The following is a 27,019-nucleotide window of genomic DNA, read 5'->3' on the forward strand; positions in this document are numbered from 1 at the left end:
ACTTCATTGCTTTTTTGCTGCTGACCTTGGGAGGGAAAGAGAAAGATGCTTCAGTTTGAAGCACAGATACATGTGGAAGCACATCTCACTGACATACAGGCCTAGAACAAATTCATAATGTTGGTTTCTACCTCCCTTGGAATAATTAAGGTTTTTAATGTTTGTTAAAGAGTCTCTTCTGCTCACCAGGGCTGCATTTATTCGATTGAAATACAGTAAAAATAGTCATATTTTGTGGAACATTATTACAATTGGAAACAAAGTTTTTTTTTTTTTAATGTGAAAATATTTAAAAAATAAAATTTATTCCTGCAATGCAAAGCTGAATTTTCAGCATCATTACTCCAGTCTTCAGTGCCACATGATCCTTCAGAAATCATTCTAATATGCCGATTTGTTTCTCATTTTTATTAGTTTTGTTAGTTTTTATTAGTGGTGCTCAATTATTAATTACATTTTAAAATACATTTAAAACAGTTCTTTTAAGCTATAATAATATTTCACAATATTAGTGTTTTGGTTGTATGTTTGCTCAAATAAATTCAGCCTTGGCAAGCATAAGAGGCTTTCAGAGACATAAAAAAAAACTTAATTATTTCAAATTTTTGACCAGTAGTGCATGTTTTTTCACACCTTAGTCTTTCCAGGCTGCCCTTAAGGAACCCCACGGTTACACAGATTAAAAGTGATGGTGTGCTCACATCAGAGCTGACTGTACTGCTTGATAACGTCTGAGTGTTGGTTTAAGTGCGTTCAGCACAGTTCAGCAGGGTACGCTCTGACTAATACTCATTTTGAAAACTGCCAGCCATCTATGTAATGCAGGATTTAAGGGTACCTGTGGGGACCATGGCAGGAACCAAGTGTGATGGAGTCCTGTGCTAATGAATCAGGGCACGTGTTCAAAAAGGATCTGTCGTGCAAAATTTTCTTCAGCCTGCAGCAAATTGTGAAGGAGAGTATTTTCAGCAGAATGAGGACTCTCTCCAGCTTTCTTCACGGTGCCTCTGGGAGCAGTTTAGGTTTAAAGTGCATTCGAGTTTGGTCAAATGAGAGTCAATTTTAGGATGACCCTCAGCAGAACTACAAGGCCTCCATCGGGCCTAAATTGGAAACTTAATATGAATTATGCAGAAATCATTCAGAGATGTTAGAGCCTTGTTTTAGGAGTAGGCATTTAAGCTACTGTCTGTCTGTCTCATATCTCATTTTATTTTTGTATTTTTCCCTCATTTTTTTTTTAAATATGTTAAATGTTTTAAATATGCATTTATTTTTGCAAATGCAAATTTTTCTGTATTAATTTGTATAGTTTTCTTGCATATTTGTCCTTCAAAATTGACAAACTACAAACCATAATGTCCATCATTATGTCAAGACTGATCAACCCAATGAAAAGTCTCTTCTTTTCAGGTATTTATCTTAAGCGCAATAAGCATTTTCAAATTCACTTGAAAATTTGAGTTTTGATATTTCTATAGAAACATGTTTAAATTTTTTTCTAAATTGATTAAAATCCTGTCTTGTGCAGTTTTTGTGTAGCTAATGAATCAAACCCTAAAAGGTATTGCCGAAAATGACATTTGAACCAATTTCACAATTACAAACAAAGCCCCTTTTTCACACATTTGTGTACAGTAGGTGTTAGTGATTTTAAAATTCATGAAACAAAAAAAAATGGGTGCATCATGATTGACTATTGCTGTCACTTCTAATGCCTGTTTCTAACATTTTAAAATGATTTGTCATACTGGTGCATTAAATTATTATTATTAAATTATTAATTATTATATTATAGCAAAATACTTTCCTTTTTTTTTTTTATGTAATTGCCATTTTTGCCTTAACTAATTCTGAAGTGTTGCCCATGGTCAAGCAACAAAAGACTCCCCTGAGCTGAAGTGGGTCAGCTTGATCACTTCAGCAAAGTGCTTCATCAAAGAGTGACCAACACTTTGAATTAATAGCTGGAGTAATTGAACTAGATAGTCGTTTTTTTTCACAAGCTCGACTGTGACGTAAAATCCACACGTTTTCCACCACATCTGTTTTGCAGCTTGAATGTTTCCCTTTAAATAAACCTGTCAGGGAGTCATTCCCGACTTCTTGTCTTTCATATTGGGAACAACAGAGGAAGACGGATGGCAGGCCTGGCCTTGCCTTTTGAAACAGGTAGCAGGATTCGCTCATGTCTTCCTTTGGTGTTGAATTGTTAGAAGTGTTTCAAAGATCATTTTCACAGGAGGCCAATTTGCATTTCATAAAGTTTAGCAACAAGCATTCAAGACGTAAGCCTGAGAAAGAGAGGGGGAGAGAGAGGCATTGTCTGGGAGGAAGAAGACACTTCAGTTAGTCTGGAAAGCCGGCTCCTGCTCACACGCATCTCTTGACTCTCGTTTACCCCCAACTATAGTTTAAAGAGCGCTTTGAGGAGTTTCACATTTGTCGGCTCTTGAGTGGCAAACTTAAGAGGTGCTCATTGGCAGTCAGAGCGAGGCATTGACGCCGCCCTTCAGGTTTAGTGCAGGTTAGGGAAAGAGCTGTCTGGAGGAGGTTCGCTAGAATCCGAACGACTGGCTCCCAGTGTTCGTGGGAAGTTGTAGGGAGGGGGAACTGGAGAAATGAGGAAGGGATGTTCTCTGGCAGAACACTGAAGCCCCGAGGCCTTCATCTTCATTTCAATGCAAAATGAATTTGTCATATAATCTCTTCGGTGACTACAGCTCTGAGTTAGGAGCACGGAACAGAGGAATAATAAGGCAATGAGAGCAAAGAGGAGGGGAGGAGTGCTGGGAAAGTGTAGGAAGCACTAAGAGCAAGTTTATTGGAAAATGAGGAAAACTAGGGTGAGAAGGGACGGTAAAAACGAGCGGGCCTCTGAGAATTGACTCCAGAATAAACAGAATTTGACAAAGGCCCGGCTCCCTGATGCTCTGTATCTGTCTTGACTCTTGTTTGCCAAATTACGGCAGGTCATTGTTTTTCATTCAGTCCATTAGTGGCAGTGCCATGACACTCCCAGGGTCCCAGCGTAACAAACAATCAGCCAGTGAAAATGCAGGCCTGGCCCAACGGTAAACAAGATGACAAAGAAGTATGTGTTGCGGTCACAAAAGATGATGAAATGCTTTGTGAAAATATTACTTGAAAAACAATGAAGGGGGTCGTGAGTTGAGTTGGCGCACATACCTGGCATCAGAAGCCATGTATTATCACTTTCAAATGATAAAACTAGCAGATTATCCAATCTCACACTCCATAATTTGCTCAGTGTTATTGCTTTGGTTTTGGCTAATTAGTGTGGATGTTGTGACCTCTTGTTTGGTGACCAGCATGTTTGTCTATAAGTTTTTTGGTACACAAAACCTGCAATACAGTAATCAGATGTTGTCGTGTTTTATTTTATTTATTTATTTATTTTATTTTTTGGGGGGGGGGGGGTTACTTTTTTATATTTATTAACATATTACTATCATCAATATAATATTTTTATAGTAAATCAATATAATTGGACAAACATTTCAAAATAATACTTCTTTTGATCTGACGCAGACGGCAAAATATAATTTATCTTGCTGTGGTGCTAGAGAGCCGTATCCATCCATCCATCTATCTTTCTTTCTTTCATTTTGAAAGATGCCAGATCTTCTAAAAATGATGACTGATCTCTGGATTATTTGGTTCTTCAAACAAATTTAGGGATATATTTTTGCGCGTTCTCATGTTCCCAACGGGATGGCAATTTGCTGAATGTAAATTTAAGAATGTTGATTTCAAATGAACTGAAATTCATTGCATTACTTTACATTTTGAACACTGGAACATTTTGTTCCAAACCTGTATGACTATCTATTTTAATCTATAGATTAAAATATTCCAGTTCAAAAATTCAATTGGAGTTAAAAAAGTACTCTTGATTCTTTTGCTGAATGATACACAAGAGACTTGTGTCTATGAACACTTCTTCTTTCCTCTTGGCTCCTTAATGCACTACTCATTTCTCCTCTGCAGACCCATCCCTCCCCTCTTTGCCTTCAGTAATGAGGGCAGCAGGGTTAAATTGGCACTGCACAAGCTGGCATCTCTAAATTGAAACCAAGAGAGAACATTGCCAGTTGTGTTCCCATACACTTCCCTGGGCCTTCTGCCTGTTCTCAGAGCCGAGCCAAGAGAGCATATGGCCTCATGTAGATACGCAGCAAATCTTTCGCATGACTGTCATCTGAACACTCTACCTCAGTGTAGAGTGTCCTGATGTGTCTGTCCTGTAGACGTGCACCACTTGTTACCCAAATTCTCTTTAGCCATATTCTACTTCATATAAAGACTGAACAACTGTCAAAGAGCTGTTAACATATATGTGATGTACGTTTTCTCAAATGAGCCCACTGTTGCATAAAATGAGATCGGTCTTTCAACTGATCTTAGAATTCAGGCACAAGTAACTCATGTGCATGTGAATGTTGTCTTAAGTGCTCTGCTGGTGGTTGCACAGCAATACGATGCAGGATCTGCTACTTGTCAGATGTGTTGATAGTCGATATGGGATTCTGATTGGCTGTAGGACTGGCAAGTCGCCCCTCTGGGCTGTGTAATCTGCCTCCTGACAGCTGCTCAGTGGGAAGTCTGAACACTTTCCGAATATCCCATATTGATGAATAAATGATGGTCATCCTCAGGTCATCTAGAAACAACCGTGACTCTCGTACCTTGGCTCAGAAATGGACGAGTCGCTCATACTAATGCTCAAACCTGGTTTCATAGGATCATGTTGTTGGACAACACTCGTTAAGTTTATATGACAGTGTTTTGTGTTGTTTAAATGGAGTACTCTAGGTTTATAAGGACTGCAGAAGAAAGCTGGTCAATTTTATAGCACCTTAGAGAGAGTCAAACTCCCTAGGCTTGGATACATTTGCTTTAGTACTTTTAGTAGTGTGATAACATTAAAGATCTATCTATCTTTATGCTTTTTCACTTATTTACACTGTTAATGAGTTGGATTCTCATGCTAAACATGACCAAAGTAAAAAAAAAAACTAAAAAAAACACCTTTTTTGACATATGGCGGAGTTCTGTGTTTTTTTGAGTATGGCCCTGTATGTAATGTTTTTATTGATAATGTAATAACTAGGATTTTGTTTCTTAAAATCGAAAATATTTGTCAACCAATAACTGATATGTGAGATTAACATTGCATTGTTTTTTAACTATATCAGCATTTTTAAAACAGAGTAAAAGGAGCACATTTCTAAACGTTTCTTCGTTTGTTCTGTTGCAGGAGATTGCGGCCTACTTGATTACATTTGAAAAACATGAGGAGTGGCTGACGACGTCCCCCAAAACCAGGTAAGATGGCACATGTGACGTTGTTTCCTCATTTCAAATGCAAAGTGTTACCTGAAAAGCAGAAATGTATGTTTCAGCAAAGCTGCCAGTTCCTGCACATTTCGTGGGCATGTGCAGACAGTTAATGGAATATTAATGACTATTTATAATGCAAGATGTGGCCAGGTCTATTAACTTAATGCTGTCTTTGCTCACCAATGCCATTAACGTGGGAGGTCATGTGGTGAGATCGTAGAACATCACCCTACGGTGATAAGGGCTCAGCACGAAATTTACAGTGTTACTTGATTTACTGAGCAGCGATAATGAAAAAGCTTTTTACTTTTAATGGCAGTTTCTATATCTATCCTGAGAGATAACAGCTGTGATATGATGATGAATGCAAATGAAGATAATATGTGATTATATATGAAGTGCACGTCAAGAGGAACCGAATGGCACGCAGACTACTTCTAGACTTTGATGTTCTGAATGTTTTCAGTGCTGCGTATTTCTATAGAAGGCCATGCAATTAAATTTAATCGTAACATAAGGGTAACTTGGGAGCATAGACGAAAATATCCTATGGTATGCATGCTAATCTGTGGTGGTCCAGACAGATCAATTTGGATTTGTTCATAAACAGAAATCTTTGGAAAAGGGCAAGGGTTTGTATTGGAGGCAAATCGAGGGAAACTAGAAATGTGGGCCGACAAATCACCACTGGGTTTTGGGTTCAAGAGATGTTTACATGAACAGAGGTTTCCTGGCCAGCATCTGGAGCTGTCATTCACAGAACTTGTACACACACTTTTGTAAGTACAGCGAGCAGATTAGGCCCATAGGAGCCGCTTTACTGAGCACACAACTGCTTCAGCTCTGATATCAGGTACCAAATGACTCATAAGATGTTTTTTGATTTGTTGTGTTTTACGTAAGCACAGACACACACATGCTGTGCCCCCAAAACATATTTTAAGAATTAAGCAATGCATAAAAATATCTGAGTGTCATTGCTTTAGATAACAAATATATCAAGTATCATTTATTTTGAAGGGGAAAAAAAGCACATTACAAGCAGAACAAAAAGAAGTGTGTTGTTTTTAAATGATAAAACTACTTCTACTACTACTAGAACTTCGAAATCATGTTTTCTATACAGATATGTGGAATTTTTCTTTTATTAGCTGGACTGCATTTACATCATTTCAGTGTGTTTATATATATATATATAAGGAGCATGGAGACATAATTAATAATTGATTATCAATGTTGTAAAATGTTTTTGCTACCTAATATTTTTTTGGCGTCTGTAATGCATTTTTTAAGAATTCTTTGATGAAATTCAGCATTTATTTCAAAATGAAATATTTTGTAACATTATACATGTATTTACTTTTGATCAATTTAATTTTGTCTGTCTAAATAGTTTTTACTAAATAGTAAAAAGTTTGCATTTAATTCAAAATAAGAAAAAAAATCTTACTGACTTCAAACTTTTGAATGGTAGCATATCTTTAAAAAAAGATTTGCTGTTAGAGAAAATTTGTGTGCTCCGATTATGTGGGTCACATGAAAAAAGTGCATCAAAAATAGGAGCGTAGTGATGAAGCATCTATGATATAATTGTAGGGTGTGACAGCGGCAGGCCGCAGAGCAGCAGCGAAGAGACAACTGGGCAACTGTCCTCTACCTACACACACACAAACAAGCATGTAAACACAAGCATTTACACTGAGTGTCTCACACACACACATACACATGTGCACACAGACAAACAAACATGTAAACACAAGCATTCACACTGAGTATCACACACATACACATGTGCAGCCAAACACACACTCACACACAAACAAACATGTAAACACAAGCTTTCACACTTACACATACACATGTGCACACAAACACACTCACACACAAACATATAAACACAAGCGTTCACACTGAGTCTCACACACCCACACCAACACACACAGCCCCTCTCCAACCCCGGCCTGCCTTTACATGATGGTACTTGTGCCACGATATTTTACTTTAGATATGCTTTAGAAATTCATTCATTTATGCCGTTTAGAATGCCGTTCTATTAGATGCACAAAATTTGAGCACTGACAGACTTTCATGTGCGCTTTGTGTTTTTGTTGTCTTGAAGCTCGATCGCGGCTGTGGTTAAATGCACTTGCATCTCCGAATACTTTTACATGAAATAAAAGTTAATACAGTCAGTTATGTTTTCAGAGCAGGACAGAACATCTGATATATCGAAAAAGATCTGTGCATTAGTGTAACAGTCTGTTAAAGCTGCCACTGTCTATGATCTCATCAATAATAATCAAATGGCAATAATGTTGAGGAAAACCTCATAACTAGCCTATTGTCTGTAAACCTTCGGAAACTTAAAGAACCCTGGTTATTGTTTTACAGTTTTTCTGAATTGCTAAAACACTAAACCCTAATCTCTGAACCAAATTCCCACTAGCTTAAACCAAATGTCGAATAAAGCACTCTTTCTGCTAAACCTTAAAACACATTCAGGCATTTAGGCTCTATTTGCAAATCTCATGCACTCTTTTTGCAAAACTCTAAACACATTCTCATTCACTTAAACATTTATCACACTGTGACGCATTTGTGCTGCAAAATGTTAAACACAAGTGGCAAAACTAAAGCACAGTTGTCATCATTTACACACAACAATTCAGAATTGTTCACACTTGTTTCTAATGATGTGATCAAACCAACTGTACAAAGTATGAGCCAGTTCAGAGTGCACAAGTGGCACAGGGGACTGAATGATGATACGAACAATAGATGGACACAATCTGAGAAGGACAGGAGGAAGAGTAGCTACATGTAAGAAGTGGAGGATGAAGAAACAATGAGTAAGGCTTTGAGAGTGTAATCAAGGCTGGATCTGTCTAGCAAAAAACAACATTACTTGTGACGTGGACAAAGTCCTCAGGCTGGACTCAGATGCACAAAGACATGATGCTGAGACAGAATGAATCTCTCCTTGACCCTGATTTTACAATTGCACATCTTACAGTATTTGATTGTATTATAACATGCTTGTCATTTAGAGTTTTATTTGGCCATTTGATACTTTGATGTATTTTTGTTGGTATTGGTGAGTTTGAGATCATTTTGATTCAGTGCTGTGAATTGCACACTCATATGTTGCTCTGCTGTGCATTGTGAGTTTATCGGCCAGGTGTTCTGGCTTTGTGTATTTTTGTTTGTGAATCTGTTCTGGCATGTGCATATGTGTGCATGCTAACCTTGATATAGCTGGCAGGTATTAGCACCACTCTATGTGTGTGCGCCCACTTTTCTATTAAAGATGATTACTGTTTGCTGGGACTCGGTTTTGAGGTTTGCACACCCCCCACTTTTATATACACACACACACACACCAATAGACAGAAAATACAATGGACAATATGTTCAGTGTCAAATTTCAGCTATTTTTAGGCATGCAAGTGGGTAGTTGATATGAAACATTGTGATACATGTTTTTTTTATTAATTATTTTTATTAAAGATTTTGATTTTGTTATGCAAATATAGTTATATACTGTGATGATAAAATCATATAATAATAATAATATGTAGTTTTTGACACAACATTGATTTAAGAGACATTGACAACATTAATTGAGAGATATGGAATATTTTACTTTTTATATTTTACACGACATGAACTATGATACCTTCACTTGATAAGAAAATGAACTGTATTACTGATATAATTTTCATGATTATTATTATGTAAAGATATAAAGTTATATACATGTTATAAATATTAGAAATACCACGTTTATACAGCCAAGTCGCATGGCTTCGAGTGGGATTTTGCGTTTAACTTTTTATGGTTTTTACTTTAACCTTTTTATGCCTCTGATACAACATTCGTTCTTTAGCTCAATCTCATATTCACAATAAATCAGCTACGTCTTACAAGGTGTTTTTGAAAGTAAAAATAATGTCCTTGTTTCAGTGTCTTTCAATATAAAAGTCTTTACTGCTGACTCACTCGTTGCCATCTAATGGAGAAATAATTACTAAAATCACCTTCATGAACACACATGCCGTTTCTCAATACTACATACTATTGAATACAACTGTTATTTATAAAAGCTGTGCGGCTGCTGATGCCCTGGAACTCACATCGCCAAAAAAAAAAAAAGTATTATTTCTAAAATTCTAGTGGATTTGGTCGTACGTGACACTCCATGTTAGAAATACAAACAGTAAAACAGAGTTCTGTAATCACTAGAATATCACACCACTGGAAAAGGCTCTGAGCCAATCAGATTTGAGGACCATAAAAAAAAACTGTTGTATGAATTATAATAATAACAAGGTCATGATAATAGTGTTGATATTTACCATATTAGTATTATTGTTGTTGTAATAATAATTATGCGGTTTTTGTGACATAAATTGAGACTACATTGAAGGTTTGTACTTTTAATTTAGTTTGAAGCAAAATGAAAATCTGTTTAGTCTTGTTTTCAGAGAAATGTAACAAAACTTAAAGTTTATCCTTAAAACAAGGGGAAGAAAGCCAATGGGGTAAATACGGGTAATTAATTCAAGAGGGAAAACTATTTTATTTTTCTTATCCCATTGGAAAAATATTTAGAATCCCTAGTGAATTTTGTTGGATTTCTGTGGTTTCTCTCCACCCTAGTCTGCCGTGTCGCACCTCCCAGACTCCTCCAGTCTCTCTCTAAAGAGCATCGCATAAAGGGTCCCTTCCCATCAAAACAATGGCGTCTGAGGAATACCAATGCATGCCCGCTGCCGTTTTGTTGAAGTTTAATTTGGCTGATCTGCTTTGTGTCATGTGTCTCTCCTCTCTTCCGCAAGGGGAGTGCATCTGAGGTCATGATTAAACACCACATGCTCATTCATGTGCAAATGCACTCAGGGCTCTTTGAAACCGAACCGATGGAGGAAAGAATGAGGAGAAAACTGATAACAAACAGAGTGAAGGAAATCAGGAGGGCGAGAAGCAGAGGAGAAAGTGTCTGCTCGTCTCCTGGAGTTCATGTCTCCTTGCTCGAGTTGTAGTGAACTTTGTAGGCCAGTGAACCGAGAAGTCCCGTCTGTACCGTGGTGAATTTTAAGCACAACTAGAATAGAAACCACTTGTGCCGAACGGACCTTCGTTCATAAATTCTCCCCAGTTGTTCTTAAAGGTACATAATCAACCAATTAAAGTGCTAATGATCCATATCAGTTTATTATCAGAGTTGACAAACATAAAAGTCGAGTTAATTGATCCATAACAGACGTTTGATTGGGCAGAGGGACACACACACATATATAGTGAGTCAGCATGTATTTTATCTGACTTTCCACCAGGAGAGACTGAATGAGAGAGAGATTGATCAGTTCAGTCTCTGTGATGTACACACCTACTGGAAGCTCCAGACACAAACACAATATATTCAATATTCCGACACATTGTACTTGACTATGATGATAGTCTAAAGTCTTCTTTACACTCCATCTTCTGCCTTGTTTTTATCACACGTCTCCACTGGTGCAAAGTCAGACGAGCTGAGCCACCGTTTTAAATTCATTCACTATGGGAGCTGAGCAGCAGGGGATTGTGGGATTGACAGCGGTGCCAAGTGAGTGGTGAGAATGTTAGAAAGTTGGGAAGTGCTAAATTTCACACAAATGAGAGATGAAAAACATCCAGAAAGACAGTTGTTGTGATGTGAAGATAGTTTCAGAGCTTAAATCACATCATTAAACATTATTATACATGTAGATATGTGACACATTGACAATGTGTGACACATTGACAACACATTTTTATTTGGGGCATTTGGAGGTAATTTTAGCATTTTTCTAACTGTAATATATGGGCATTTCATGTCCACTGATGATGATAATTTTTTTTAAAACAATTTTTAAGAAATATCATATTTCATCCATTAAGAGAATGCATCTCATACATATATTGTGTGCATTCTGGGTTTCAGTTTATTTGAAATTGCCTTTATGTCCCTTCAAATACAGTGAGTGAGTCTTGAGTTCAAGATTATCTCTACTGGGTTTATTGCTACAATATAAAATGGCAAAAAAAAGTGGTTGATTTGTGGTTGAACATTCATTAACATGTAACGTCAACTGTTACTAATCAACCACCCACCTGAAAAAAAAATGGTTTCTCACAAAACCATGTGACAAGCAACATCTGAATTTTTTATTTATATATATTTGCAGTGCATAATTTGAAAGCTTTATGGTAAATGTACTAAAAAAAAATTCTGACCTCCAATGACCTCAAAGTGTATGATTTGCAAAAAATTTTTGGTTGCAACAATGAATTTAATTTAAGACAATCTGATAAGGCCCGTAACTGAAATTAGGAGTCAAAGTGTTGAAACTGTCAACTCACCACCTGAAAAAAAAAAAAAAAAAAAAAAAAAAAAAAACATATTTTTCTTTAACCGGTGTCCCATAACGGGTGCTGGCAAACAGGTTAATGATTAAGATTGGCAACTAGCATAAAGTTGCAATAATAAATTAAATGAACTGAAACCAATAGTTGATTTATTAAGTATGCATACCGTTTTTATTTATTTATATATACAGATATATTACAAAAATATAAATATACTGTATATATAAAATATATGAAGTTCCAAATGGAGGTTCGGCAGGAGCCTAATCATTCAGTCCCGTGAATCAAGATTACGAGCCTATAGATGCAGCAGTCATTTCGCCATTCCAGCGACAATTCTTCTTGCACCCCTCCACCTCCCCATCTCCTCCTTCTCTCTCAGTGTAGCTCAAGCCAAACCTCGGGTTCGAGCATCCGTCGAGGACAGCAAGCCAAGTTTGTTTACCATTAACCAACAGGACTGAACGGGCAGGCAAATTCGTGAAATAACATAGAGTTACAACCAATGATTGTCAGGAATTATCTGTGATGGATGTGTGGAATCACTTTTACTTGTAATGCACAAGCACAGCAAAGCGTCTGGAGATGTTTTGACATGCTGCATGATGAAATAATATTGATATGGTCCAGTTATTTTCATTACACATCTACTGAATAAAGAAGCTCTGTCAGTGCTCACATCAGTTTCTCTTTGATGCCAAAATCTTGTTTGAGCACCTTTCCATAATCTCAAATGGGCAGTTTGTCGGACATGCCTTTTATTAAAACACCAAAATAATAACAGAGAGCTTTGAAGGTTCCATCGAACATAGTGCTCTATTCCTCAAGGAAATAACCGCGTTTCACACGGCAAACAGTAAGTGTGTGTGTGTGTGTGTGTGTGTGTATGTGCGCTCTTGTTTTTGTGACATATCAGGACACAACTCTGTATAATGACATGGGTATGAGACCGGTATTAGAAGGAGAGGGTGACTTATGAGGACATAAACCATGTCCCCATTTTTCAAAACGCTTATAAATCATACAGAATGAGTTTTTTTGAGAAAGTAAAAATGCACAAAGTTTCCTGTGAGGGTTAGGGTTAGGTGTAGGGTTGGTGTAGGGCCATAGAATATACAGTTTGTACAGTATAAAAACCATTACGCCTATGGGATGAACCCACTTTTCACAAAAACAAAGATGTGTGTGTGTGTGTGTGTGTGTGTGTGTGTGTGTGTGTGTGTGTGTGTGTGTGTGTGTGTGTGTGTGTGTGTGTGTGTGTGTGTGTGTGTGTGAGAGAGAGAGGAGGTCGTAGAGATATAGGCAATGGCCATTGTGGACTGTGTGTGTGTATCGCGTGCCTGCCATAATGAATGTGATGGGCCGTCTCTCAGACGGTACGTCAGCTCCTCTGGCTCTTCCCGCTAGTGCTGCATGTGTTGGCGCGCTTCAGTGGCAGACAGACTCTCTGCTCTGCTCTAATGCTTTCTGGCAAGAACACTGGGCATTTATTAGTGCAGGAAAGCATGTGTAATGTATGTGTGCATGTGTGAATGTTTACATTATTCTTGTCGCGAATCCTAACATTCAGTTCTTAATATCAAAAGCAGTGAAACTTCATTGTTCTTCATACCAATTTTAATTCCACAGCAACAACAACAAAACGCTTATGTAAGAAGTTCAATATGTGATGGGTTGCACTTTTCAAACATTTTTAATTTATATTTACTTATTTTGCATGTAAAAACATGGATAAAATTGGCGTTGATTTATGTTTTGTAGGGCCCTCATAGTTAACTAAAATAATAATAATTATAAACTTTAACTAAAATAAAAAATGTAAAAAAAAGTCAATATTATTATTTTTTTTTTATTTTTTTTTTTAAAAGAAATGTTTAATTTAGCTACTTTCAAAGGCAATATTTTTTATTTTCATTTAGTTTATTCTGATAATAAAATACTACAAAAATCACTAAAACTAAATCTAAATTAAAAATTCTGAAAACTAAATAGATATGATGATAATAATGATAATAATAATAATAATAATAAAATTGACAAAACATACTAAAACTTTAATAAAAAATATAATAAAAACATAATAATACAACTATAGTAGTATTTTATCTTGCCAATATGGTTGTTTGATTCCTATTTATGAAAAAATAAAATCTTATGTATGTATTTGATGTTTTGACAGTTAGCTGATTTATACTACATTTTCTGAAGACAAATGGACCATGGACTTACATTAACACCCTGCCAAGATAGGCGTTTGAATTTATGAAGTGCATGCAATCATCTACGCACATGCATACACAGCATGTTAGCATTCAAAAGCAGACAGACAGCAATCTGAAACCAAAAGTCAGTGCTCAGTACTGCCAATGATGTGAAATACTGATACCAATACTCGCTTGACGTCCCAGGTGTGTGAGTGTGCTTTTCATGCATGTGCCTTTTTATGATTGTGTATTTTTGAGTGCTTGTGTATGTTTGTGCCTTATAAGGTTTTCTTCTGTGTTTATATACTGTGCATTTGACCATGTATGTTTATGTGCTTTTATGCATGTATGCTTTTGGTTTGTGTGAGTATGTTTATGTTTGTGTATGTGCTTTTTTTATTATTTTATTTTCTATGTTAGTGCCTTTTATATAGATTTTCATTTGTATGTGTATGTGTGCTTGTATGCATTTATGCATGTGTGTATGTGTGTGCTCTTTTTGATGTATATCTATGTATTCTGTGTGGATGTGGGCTACTGTGTGTGCATGCACTTTATTGTGTGTGTTTTTCCATTTGCAATATCACTGTGGTGCTCTTGCGCTTTGTGAGTGAAGTCCATTTATTGTGCGTTCACAGACGTGTGTATTGGGAGGGTGGTGTGCCTGAGTGAAGCGGTCCTTCCGAGAGATAGTTGAGCAAGATGAAACGAAAGGGGTCTGGGAAGTGGCAACATGTCAATATGAAATAGAGAGAGAAAGAAAGAGACAGGAGCCAGAGTAGAGCAGCGAGAGATGATAGATGAGAGATGCCGCGTAGGATGCACTGAACCATATGGGAAGAGCAGAGGAATAAATCTGACGGAATTGAAAAAGAGAAAACAGGATGAGCAGGCGCTGACGAGAGCTGCGATATGTATGTGTGGTCCGGGAAGACAATATTGACCATCAAGTGAAACAGCAAGAAATTCCTGCTTCTATAAAACATACAACACACAGAGCTCGCGCAGAACAGCGTGTCGTGGCTTTGAAGTTGTGCGCGTTGATTTGACGTGTTTTTTCACAGTGGTTGGTCATAGTTCATCTTTTGATTTGAGTAAGGGGTGACCCAATTCTGTCGGCCCCGTGCTCATGAATAATCGAAATCAAACAATCATATACAAACACATTAATGCATTCTGCCATGGACAGTACACAGCCTTCAATGTGTCCATCATCTGAACTTGTGTTGTGTATCGAGTCACAGATCAGATTGCCCATGTGCCCTATAAATATATATATATATATATATTTTTTTTTTTTTTTTTACAGATACGTTTTTTTTGTTATTGTTTTTCGTTACAGTGAAGAATCATTTTAAATATTCCCTTGGTTATTTCTAAAATTCACTTGAATTTGTTCTAGGTCATTAGACATGACATAGTTTTGCCTTGGAAGCCTTAGAAGGTGCTTTCATTCAAAAATCATTGACTGACAGAGCAGCTGATTTTGGTTTTGGTTGCACAGCCGGTGAGATAATGCAGTTCTGTGTGTGTGTGTATGTATGTATGTATGTGTCAGAAAGAAGAGCAAGAGGTAAACCTCACGGGCAGATCACCCTCGTGAGGCTCAGCTTCACTTGATGATAAAGACTGAATTCAATTATTTAGCAACACTTGCAGAAGAGACAGCAGCTCACTGTCCCTCCTCTAGGGATGAAGTGTGTGTCTGCCAGAGTACATCTGCTCTGAAAAAGCTGAATTTATGACTCATATAGCGGTAATGGAATGCCTGAGTAATTAGCATCTAATAGTAAACGGAAACTAAGATGTTGAGCCTAAAATAGCAAGTGTACAGCATTCTTTGGATTTGGATCTATAACTCCTGAGTGTGTTTCTTCATCATCTACTCATCCTCGTGTCATTCTAAACCTGATTTTTTTTTTTTTTTGGGTACACAGATGGAGAGATTTTAAAAACTTTTTTTTCTTTGCAATTACAATGGACAATTATTGAGATATTCAAAACACATTAAAACCATTTGAGAAGCAGATTGAAGCTGCCATTCACATTAAAAGAATAGTTCATCCAAAAATGAAAATTCTGTCATCATTTACTCACCCTCATGTTGTTCTTCTGCTGAACACAAAAGAAGATATTTTAAAGAACGTATGAAACCAAACAGTTGATGCTCCCCATTGACGTCCATAGTGTACATATTTGTCCATACTATGGAAGTTTATGGGGTACTGTTACCCATTATCTTCAAAATATCTTCTTTATTGTTCCGCAGAACGTTCAGATCTTTTCATTGAATTTGTTAGATTTTTTTTTTTTTTTTAGTTTACAAAACTGGTATGAATGAGTCGTTTAAAATTGATCAAGTTCTTGAGTTCAACTCACTGACTCAGTTGCAATAGTTAACGACTCAGTGGAGAGGAAAATTACCAATGAATAACAACATGGATATTGAGTACAAGTTGTATAGTCAGCATCTATAATGCTTGTCTAGCTTTTATTTTAAAGCTTTAAAGCTTCAGTTCCTGTTCATCATAATTGCATTTACAAGAAATATCAACACAGGCTGCAGAACATCTCCTTTTGTGTTCCGTAAAGAAAGTCAGTCAAATGGATTTGGAATGACATGAGGCAGAGTAAATTATGAACTTTCCCTTTAAACGAAACCATCAGTGCTTGGGGTGTGATTAAATGAGACTGGAAACCACAAAGCCATCCCAGTCTTCTTGAAACCAGACTTGCCCGAGTGTGTGCGGTTGTAGGCGCTCCTGATAATGCACATGCAGGCCTCGTTCAACAAGGACTGATGGAGAGTTTTGACTTCAATTAATTCTTCATCACATTAATTAATCTAAATCTATAGTTAATTAATTATGCAGTATATTTTTTCTTGTGCATGTTTAAAAAGTCAAAAGGGTTGTTGGGTGATGTTTTAAATTGGAAAATTAATATTCATAACTCCTAATGAAGTTTCTAGAATGACCCTCGATTCATGGCTTTACTGAGATTTAATTAACAATCCTGGCAGCTGACACCTTTGACAGAATGGGTGGCATAATCGAGCTGCGTGGAGTGACTTATTGTTCGAACACGATAAAACATACAAACATTAATATCTGGCAAACACTGAGTTCTCTTAAGATCCTCAAAGACATATCATAATATGCCATTCACAAATTATCCTGGCAAACATTAGGAGTAAAACTGCTTAAGTGTGAAAATAATGTCATGCAAGACTGAGCAGTAATGAATATATTAGGACTCGGGCATCTGATCCAAGGTCAGAGAAAAATTTGCAGCAGCATTTATAGACCCCGTAGAATTTTCAATAATTGCTGTCCTGTCATAAAAGTTTAACCCTCAAACTGTGATATTGATGCCAGACATCGACCAGCAGCTAATTTAATCACATTACTATAGAGTGGGAGATTTATTACACTTTTTCTTATTTTTATTTGTTTATTTTTGTGCACATTTTGTTTCATTTGCTTGTGCGGACTCTTAGCTGTTTCACCTCAAGTCTGATATTCTGGGCTTTTCAGTGTAGATCTATGTGATGTTTCACCCCGTTTATCTTAATACTGTTTATTACGGTTGTCTTTGTAGGAGCACATGTGTATCTGTGCTCTCAGTGACACTGTCTGTGGTCCTGAAAGCCCACAGACTGCACAGACACGGTGTCTCCAGACTGATCGAGTTATGTTCACATCAGCACTCGTGTGTGTGAACTCTGCATGACCTCGGCGTCCTCCAGTGAGTACATTAACCCATCACTGCAGTCAGTCAGCACACTGACCTATATCACCTCAAACTTGACCCTGAGTCAACACAGGCTAACAGTACGCTAGATAAAAATAGTCAATTTGCTCAAGAAGCTTGTATAATTTTCATATTCTAATTGGTCTTGGGTCCATCTATATAAACACTAATGGTCAAAAGTTTGGATTTGTTTTTAATAAGACTTGATAATGGTTCCTAATATTATCAGTAGGTATAACGGTACGTGTATTCATACCGGACCGTTTCGGTACAGGGCTTTCGGTATGGTGCACGTGTGTACCGAATGACCGAATGCAATATTTTGTGTGCGGAACATATACATTTTCGTGTTTCCAAATGAACATATTAAGTGGCGGAAGTCCGCGTTCAGCACAAATCTCGCCCTGCAGCTGATTCTAAGGCCGGCGACACACTGGCTGCGTGGCGTGAGCGTGGCGTTTCTGCTGCGTGTAAGTTGCGTGACGGATGCTTCGCATTTTCTGTGTCTTTACACACCAGAATCATGTCTGACACGGCGCTGGTGCGCTGCTGTATGTGACATGGAGGGAGACCGCCGACAGACCAGGATCTTGTTTTCACGATAACAATATCTATACTTCATGTTGAGCATAAATATAAAGCCTACTGATAAAGGACACCGTCAACAGTAGTGACGGCAAAATAGACTATGTTTGACAGGTGCAATATGCCAGTGTGTCACCGACCTAATGTTTTCAAAAGGCATCACGCGAGTGTGAACATCACTACAACTAGGAAAAAAACGATTGTAATTCAAACGCAGCTCCTGTCGGCATTTAAACAGACCTTTGCTCTTAATTCCTATCGGTCCAACGCAATAACGAAATCTGAGCAGGTTTAAAAACTTTAACTGTTGATGCTGCACTTTACACTTTGGAAAAGTTATATATATTTTTAAAATATGAGCAGGCCTACAAGCTGGGATTGGTAATGCTGCACTGTAATCATAGTTATTTATTTATATTTTTCATTATATTTTATTATATGATATAGGTTTGAGACTGAGAGTATTTTATTTAGTGGAGAACTTTGCAGCAGTATTTTATTTCCTATTCTTTTTTTATTTTATATATGTTTTATTAAAAAGTATTTAAAAAAGTGTAAACAAATTGTTAAAAAAGGTTTATAGTAATAAACAACCTGCAGTTTAATGTTTGCATTTCTTTCCCTTACTGTACCGAAAATGAACCGAACCGTGACTTTAAAACCGAGGTATGTACCGAACCGTGATTTTTGCGTACCGTTACACCCCTAATTATCAGTATTGAAAACAGTTGTGCTGCTTAATATTTTTTGTGGAAACTGTTCTTTATATAAAGGTCAAAATAATGGCATTTATTTTAAACAGAAACCTGTTGTAACATTATCATTAATAATTATAATTTTACTGTCACTTTTGATCAAATTAATCCATATAATGCAAAACTTTAAGTGCTTTCGATGAAAGTGTCTTGCAAATGAATAAACATTAGTATGGTTTTATTCACGGCCATCTGGCATATATATATGTACAAAGACTAAAGGGCAGTTTACACTGAATGTGTTTTTGCAGTCCACTGCATGCTTTTCCATTGTTTTTCTGTGTAAAAAAGATTCCATATTTTGCAGTATTTCTAAAAATGCAATGTTCAAGTTAAAATAACTTCAGTTTGCATTTCTATTTTACTTGCAAAAATGCATTCTGTGAGCCACCTAACAGTAAGAAACAGTCCAGATTGAATGCAAGAATGTCCCTAAGGCATGATCTGTGGTTCATCGTCACATATAAGTACATTCAACACTGGCAGCAGTTTGTGCTATGAGTGTGGCCTGAAAATCACTCCGAAAATACAGCAAAAACTCACTTGTAATCCTGCAAATTTGCTGCGTGTCGGCATTGCCCTTAGCGTTTGCTACTCCACGTTCAGTCGACAAGATCAGAATGTTCTCTCTCGGTAGGCAGCATCCATGTTTCATTAATCAGCCCCAACCATCTCTCCGAATCAACTTTTTCCGGCTGAGCCCGCATTCCCCACCCCTACATGGACTCCACGTGGACCTTCCCATCCCGCCGTCAGTTCTCTCAGATGGAGCCGTTGACAGGCGCAGGGGTCTTTTCCATCGCCATGCTGAGGGGCTTTTTAATTTAAGGTAATTAATTGCTGACCTCATTTGATGCGGTACTTTATGAGCCTATGGTGACGGCCTGTGATTTTCTGTACTTCCTGCTGCTAGCGAGAACTCCTGCAATGATGCTGGCATGACTGAGAATGAGCAGAAGATTGTATGAAGGAAAGCGATGGAGGGAGAGTCTGTTGTGATGTGTTCCGAGGGGGAAAACACAAAAAGGATCTGGTACTTTCTAAAAGAGACAAGTGATTTCCCCAGTCTTGCTGTTCTTCCTGCTCTGGTGGAGGCTGCATCCATCCGTCTGTCTCCAGACTTGACTGTCAGGGGCATCCACTCCATTTAATCAAACAGATTTTTGTGATTACATTCGCCTCCATATTCCAGAAAGAGAGAAGGAGAGATGGAAAGAGGAAGCAAAGAGTGTTGTGGATCAGTAAACCACCGAGTGCCACAGTGTCTGCTGACAAAGTAAATCACACACGCATAAGTTGAGCAGAGCAGCCCATTACGAAAGCCCTTCCAGCTTGTCTCTTTCTCTCTCTCTCTCTCTCTCTCTCTCTCTCTCTCTCTCTCTCTCTCTCTCTCTCTCTATCTATCTTTCTTGTGTACAAAAACTTAAAATTCTGTCAAAATGTGCTCACCCTCATGTCTGTTTATGGGGTAGAACACAAAAAGAGATATTTAAAGCACTGTCCAAGCTGCTCTTTTCAAAACAATAAAAGTGAATGGAATCCACAGCTGCTTAGTGGGGTTTTCAGTGATTAATGACTTTGTAGAATACAAAGCTAAAATATGCCTTCAGTTTTTTGTTCGTTTTTTAGCTTGACCAGCCACTGTTTACTTTGTGGAGTATGACTTTTCATTCTGTGTTCCGTGGAAGAGTTTTGACCAACATGAATAACCAATGACAGAATTTTTAATGTCTCTTTAAGTCTATTTTCCCATGCACAATTGCATGTGAAAAGGCCCATTGTGTGTTTTTGTAATTGCTAGTATTTGCGAGGCAGCCTTAAATTAGAGCATATAATCTCTTGCTACATTTGATAGAAGTATAAGAGGAAAAACAACTGAAATCAATAGACGGGGAGGAGAAACTCAGCCTCCCTTTGACTGGCCCAGACAGAAATGTCTCTCTATTCATAGAGGAATGAATAAGAGTCATGTTCACAGTACAATAACATAGAAATAGAAAATGTGGGGTAGAATGGCACTTAGCACAAAGCAGGGGTCCCTGGAAATGGACTGGGTTTAGTGGCCCATATGGTGCCTCTAAAAGCGTGTTCACACTAAGGCAATTAAATTGCATGAAGTCACCAAGGTGCAAATCTGATCACTTAGTAAAGTAACAGCACACCTCACCTCTCAGAAACTGTTGTGCATTAAAAGTAATATAGTACCATGTGTAATACATTAAATCGAGGTTTTCTGACATAACATGGGTCGTGTGAGCTTTACTGTCTGCTCTCCTATTGATATTTGTCATTTTCATTGGAACATCAATCGTTGTGATCCTGGTGATGGTGTTGCTTTGGCTGGAATTAAACTGATCTGAAAATCAGCAGATCCTCTGTTGGACTTGTAGCCTAACCCACCAAGAATGAATGTGCACAGAACTCGCTGTAGAATTTTGACCGGGAATCATTTACAAACCAGAACATCAAATGTGGAAAAAAAGTCAGCAGGCTCCGTCTGGGCTTCTCATTGATATTGAAACCCACTTGTTACCCATGTCTGTGGTGTCTCAAATCCTCCTCCCCTTCAGTCCATTTTCTTTTTTAATGATTTAAGCCCGCGGACTGCCAGGAGTATGAAGCCGATACTGCTGACGACACAGCACTTTATTTATGCACACATAAAGCTCTGTTGGCCGTTAATTAGTAGAAGTAATTGGTAAGCACTACTAATGAACTGCGGATAAAATGTGAGTGTTATCAGAAAGATTGTATTACATATGCAAGAGAAAGTGTTTCAAATCACTTGAGATGGACTGAATTCGAGGCCTTGATCGTCAGAGGTTGAAAGGAGGTCGAGGATGGCATCGCCGTCAACACTTCCTGTTCTTTGTGTTTAAAATGTGGACAAGGATGAAATAAAACGTGTCCTTTTCTCTCTCGTTTGCTGTCTTTGTGTGCATGTGAGATCTGTGTGTGTGTGTGTGTGTGTGTGTGTGTGTGTGTGTGTTGTGTGTGTGTGTGGCCTCCCCCGAAGGCTACTGCCCGCAGGCATCATTAGGCATGATTTACAGTCTCTGATTTCATCCACTTCATGTCATTTAGATCAGTGTGGTGCATACTGAGAGGAGCTGGGCTGACTGCTCACTTACTATTTGTGTGTGTTGACAGTTTAAAGCCGTGTTGAGGGTTTTGGAAATAAGGTGGTATTACTAGCGCTGCTTGATCCATGTTCAAAGTCAACCTCTTTGCATTTCTGGTCTTGCACACTATTTAGTCTACCTTTTTGGTAACATCTTACCTTTTCGGTTAATGACGAAGCCTAAGCCTCTTAGGATTCGTTAATAGGTGTCGACCATTATTCACAAATGAGTTGAGTTGAAATGTTTTTTTATTGTTATTATTGACATAGAAAATAAGATGATGAATTGCAATTTGATGCAAGGACTTATTAAAATTTAATGAAATCCAGATTAATTCATATGAATGTAAAAATGCATTATTGAATTTCTTTTAAATTCCAACAGAGTAAATTCCTCAGTTCTGAATAATGTCCAGTTGTGGTTTTGGCGATGGTTCGGAATTTGTAATGAGGTAGCTAACAAGACAAATAATTTAAATGCAAGGACATGTAATTAAAATGAATTGAAATTCAAAGTAATTAATGTTTTTGTCATTTTTATAGACAAGCTTTAATTATAGAGTTGAACAAGCCTTGTTTGAAAGTTTGATTAAAAAATCTTTGAAAGGTTTTAAGTTTTATTGGCCAGATGAATTAATGGATGTTACAATTTTTCACCATTTTATTTTTTTAGAAAATAATAAAACTAAGTTATTAAAAAAGGGTGGACAAACATTTCATTTTGCCAAAATGCATTGCCTGTATTGAATTTCTTTGAACTGTAATTCAGGAATTGCCTATGTTCCAAGTTCCAGAGACAATTCTTCAGTTCCGAATTTTGCCCAACCGTGATGTCTGCAATGTTTCAGAATAAGATTTGACTACTAACTCTGATATAGAAACTTGCACTTTTCATGATGTATCTATTTTAGATGGATAAATTCAGTTTGCTTGCTCGATTCTTTCTCACTTTAATTAAATATCTTGTTTCACTTAGAAATACAGTACATCAGATTGCTGATGTAAAACAGTTGAATCTAACCGAACATGTGGTTTTGTTTTATCTTCCTCCCGCTGCTGGAATATTTTCTGTATTTTTGAGGTTTTTAGGTTGCAATTTAAGAATTAAAATGCCTTTAACATTTGCAGGCCTGAATTTTTGCACAGTATCCTCTCTGCAAAGCGTACTTCTCATGCATACTGTGGTGTAATGCCTTGAGCGATGTGTTGCAAACCCACTGTGGGTTCTGTTATCTCCACTAAGCTTTGGTTCTCGTCTACATCTCTTATCTCCTCAACTCTGCGAAACCCAAACACATCCCGGCCCAGCAACTGCATGGACTCCATTATCCTCCTGCAGCAGATTTCGGCTCCAGAGCACATTAAATCTCCAGCAGGGATCAGGGTAAACAAATAAACAGGTAAATCGGCTTTTACCAAGTCTGCCGCTGAGAGCTCCCCGCGTGCTTTGATCACACCTTCCTCGTAATCTCTCTCCTCTACTCCTGCTTTGATTGCAGCGTAAGTCAGACTCTCGTGTGAGTCGGAGACGGCGATTATGCCACTTCATTCTTTATAGCACCGTCTGGTGAACGCCTCGTGCTTGTATTGGTGGACATGAACATCGGTAAGCAGGTGGAACCCGCCTCTGTGATCATGGAAAAGTGAGGCGGCGCTCTGTGAAACCCTCGGGAGAGAGATGAATCATATCAGCACCGGTGTGTGTTAAAGGTGCTGACCGCTCGTCTGCCACAAACCGCCCTCAGCGAGAGTGTGTGTGAGACGAACGCAGAGAGAATGATTAGCCTGCTGCTCACATTGAGGATAGAAGGGCATCGGGGAGGAAATTGGAAATACTTTTTTAGGCATTTTAAAGCAACATTTCACTCAAAAATGAATACTATGTTCTAAGACATACTCCATGCAGATGATTGTCGCGTCATGCGTCATTGTTTTCAGAAAATCATAACGTGATGCATTATCAGGGTTTCCACAAGGGGTGCTATAACTGCCTTCACTACAAAAACTTCTGCAGTCAATTTTATCTTTCAGGTCATTTCGTTTAGAGCAAAGTATCTCAATTAGAAAGGTGACATGTTTGTACACTGCAAAAAAAAATCTGTTTTAATTAATTTTTATACTAATTTTCATTTAAAATAAAGATAACTTGACAAGCAATATTGCTTAATATATATTAAGGCTTGTTTTCTTGTATTGTCTTTTGTCTTAAATACAGATATGTAAAATGCTAAATTTAAAGTTTTATTTTAAATTGAGGTAGGGTTATTATAGTTAACAAAAACGAAAACCATAAAAAAATACAAACAACAAAATTTAAATGTAAATGGACAGTATATAAAAACTAATTCAAACTAATTCAAAATATTAATAAAAACTTGAAAAATACTTTTTAAAGTTGGGTGTAAGGAAGTAGAATTATTAGAAATTAATTCATGCATTGCTGTAGTTTTAAAAAAAAAAGATGGATGGATGGATAATATATAATGATAGATTCAGATTCAATAAATGAGCTTTTGTGGAACAGGGTGGAAGAACATGTTATTTCCCAGAATACATTGCATGTGTTGAATTTATTTGAATTGCAAATCAGTAATTTCCTCTTCCATTATTTATTTTGTATATAAAGTTTGTCATACATTCACTTGCTATTAATTATAACAAGTTAAATACATTCAAGTGGTAACATACACTTAAGTGTAATAAAGAAACCAGAATAAGATACATGTTCTGAAAACAACTCTTAATTTAGATATTTTAACTGGAAATGAGGTAAAAAGGATCATTAAAAACCAAAAGGGTCTGGCTGCAGACATAGGGGCGAGTGGAGCTCCACTCAAGAGCGGAAATACGTCACCTCCACTAGCGTCGCGGATGCCATGTTGGTCCGGGCAACAATTTTTCTGGTAACCAGCCCCACAGTCTTTGTGAAGCTGGCTGCACTGTAGGCGACTGCACCTAGAGATGATGTACGGCTTTCTGTAGATTAGATAGTGATAGTGTCTCTTTAAATATCTTCACTGCACCTGTTCAGTATCAAATAAATAAATAAATGTTCATGTTTCAGTCAAACGTTTCATGTTAGGGAAATGGAAGAGAGTGAGATTACTTAGCCTAATTGTTATAGCCACAAAAAACAAGAGGGTCAACCACACTTACTGAACTTACTATCAAGCCAGCTGAAGTGTGCCTCCTGTTAAATATGCTCCTGACTGACAATGATGTTAAATCTCTGGCATGAACAATTACATCAGATGGGTCAAGTTTAATCACAATACTGACATTGCATTGTCAGTAATGTTAAAGCAATTTTCTTGTTGCTGAAGGTGCCTGGGCTACCACAGTTGTGCTTTGTTGTTCTGATGCATCTGATTGCTGGCCTGGGGACACAAAGAAGACATGAGTACAGCAAAACTGGAACAAAACTATGTCTGTGTACTGACGTTATGTAAATTCAACACAGAAAAGTACGGCATCATTCACCTACGACAGTCCCAAAGCAGACAAGGTGATGGTGCTCAGAAGTTCCAGTCTCTATTTGTGGAGGTGTTATGAGGATGGATAACACTTGATATACATTTGATCCGAAACAAAAAAGTCAAACAATAGAATAATAGAACAACAAAATAGAAAAAAAATAATATGTACATGTTAATGTAACATGTAAAAAGACTTTGACTTCTAGGGTCGCAATATACATTTAAAATGTAAAGAGTGCTGCATCTTCCATGCCAATCCTATCCCTGGAAAGATATTGAAACTGTAGATCCAGTGTGAACTTGTACAGACTTTTTGGCTGGAATTTCAAAACTGGCTTCATTCCAAACATATATCAATACACCCTTTGACTGTGGTCTCAATTAAGGTTGGAGTATTGTTGAAGGAAAAGATCCTTGACTTTTTGATAAATAACTTAATTACTTTGTGCAAATACTATATTCATAGATGTACATTTTTTAAGGTTAAACCTCACTAGAGCAGATGGAAGAATGAACTTAAGATATTTGCAAAGTGTCTTCATTACAGGATGGACAGGAACGCCCAGAAACTCTTGAATGCTTTGTACTTGTTTTTGCTGTTAGAATAAGACCCTCACCCTTCTTTTTCTTTCCCTTTTTTATTCTGTTTTATCTTATGGTGTGATTATTGTTATTTGTTTTTGTTTAGTTTTCATCTTTTTTCTGTCTATTTGGCTGTATCAACACTAATAATATGTGTTCAGTTGTTGAAATGTGCCATAAAGGTTTGTAATTGAACTTGATAACGTAATAATAATAAAAAATAAAAATAAATAAATAAATAAAAACCTTGGCCAGACACATTGATCTATACATGACTGTATATGGTGTATAAATGATTTATAAATCAGTGGCCAGACATCAACATTGCTCGCGATATAAAAGAAATCTATAAATCCATAGTGTTTATTAATCCTTTTGTGAGTTATTTCACGCAAGCCCTGTGCGTTTTTCTTACACTGCACGTTACAACAGCGTCAGTTCACCATTTTAGCGATGCTGAGATAAAATTACCTGAGTTTAAGTTTGAAGAACTCACGGCGACGCCATCTTGATGTTTTCAAGTGGAGGTGACGTATTTCCGGTTCGAGAGTGGAGCTCCAGACCCTTCTCTTAAAAACCATTAAGAAGTCACGTTTGCAGTTTAGCAAATAGTAACACATCTGGTGTAATGGTACAGGACACTGTATCGCCCCCTTGAGTACTGGTTTTTATTTCAGCTGCAGTAATGCACAAACGCTGTGTAAAACAGGCAGTGCTCAAGCCAGAGAACAGAGAGGAAGTGTGTCTGTGTTCTCTACGGGCCTCTCTGCAGGAGGGGGCGATGGGATC

At 37.3% G+C, this 27,019-nt stretch overlaps 1 protein-coding gene and 1 long non-coding RNA gene across 13 annotated transcripts in view; one reads left to right on the forward strand and one right to left on the reverse strand.

Moving 5' to 3' along the window:
• The window catches only part of LOC132119677 (calmodulin-binding transcription activator 1-like), a 304,884-nt gene that overhangs the window by 148,728 nt on the left and 129,137 nt on the right, over positions 1 to 27,019 (forward strand). For all 11 annotated transcript variants that reach the window (XM_059529841.1, XM_059529842.1, XM_059529843.1 and 8 more), the window contains one exon: positions 5,282 to 5,349. In XM_059529841.1, coding sequence (XP_059385824.1) covers positions 5,282 to 5,349 — 68 coding nt within the window. The remainder of the gene's footprint in view (positions 1 to 5,281; positions 5,350 to 27,019) is intronic.
• On the reverse strand, positions 25,067 to 26,790 carry LOC132119098 (uncharacterized). 2 transcript variants are annotated; one of them, XR_009426120.1, is made up of 4 exons: positions 26,702 to 26,790; positions 25,653 to 25,912; positions 25,329 to 25,549; positions 25,067 to 25,195 (listed from the first exon to the last, which is right to left on the reverse strand). It is a non-coding gene; the product is annotated as an uncharacterized LOC132119098 (long non-coding RNA). The 2 variants fall into 2 exon arrangements; XR_009426119.1 differs by having other exon boundaries at positions 25,329 to 25,912.

This window comes from Carassius carassius, chromosome 38 (assembly GCF_963082965.1).
Source record: "Carassius carassius chromosome 38, fCarCar2.1, whole genome shotgun sequence".
NCBI classification, from domain to species: domain Eukaryota; kingdom Metazoa; phylum Chordata; class Actinopteri; order Cypriniformes; family Cyprinidae; genus Carassius; species Carassius carassius.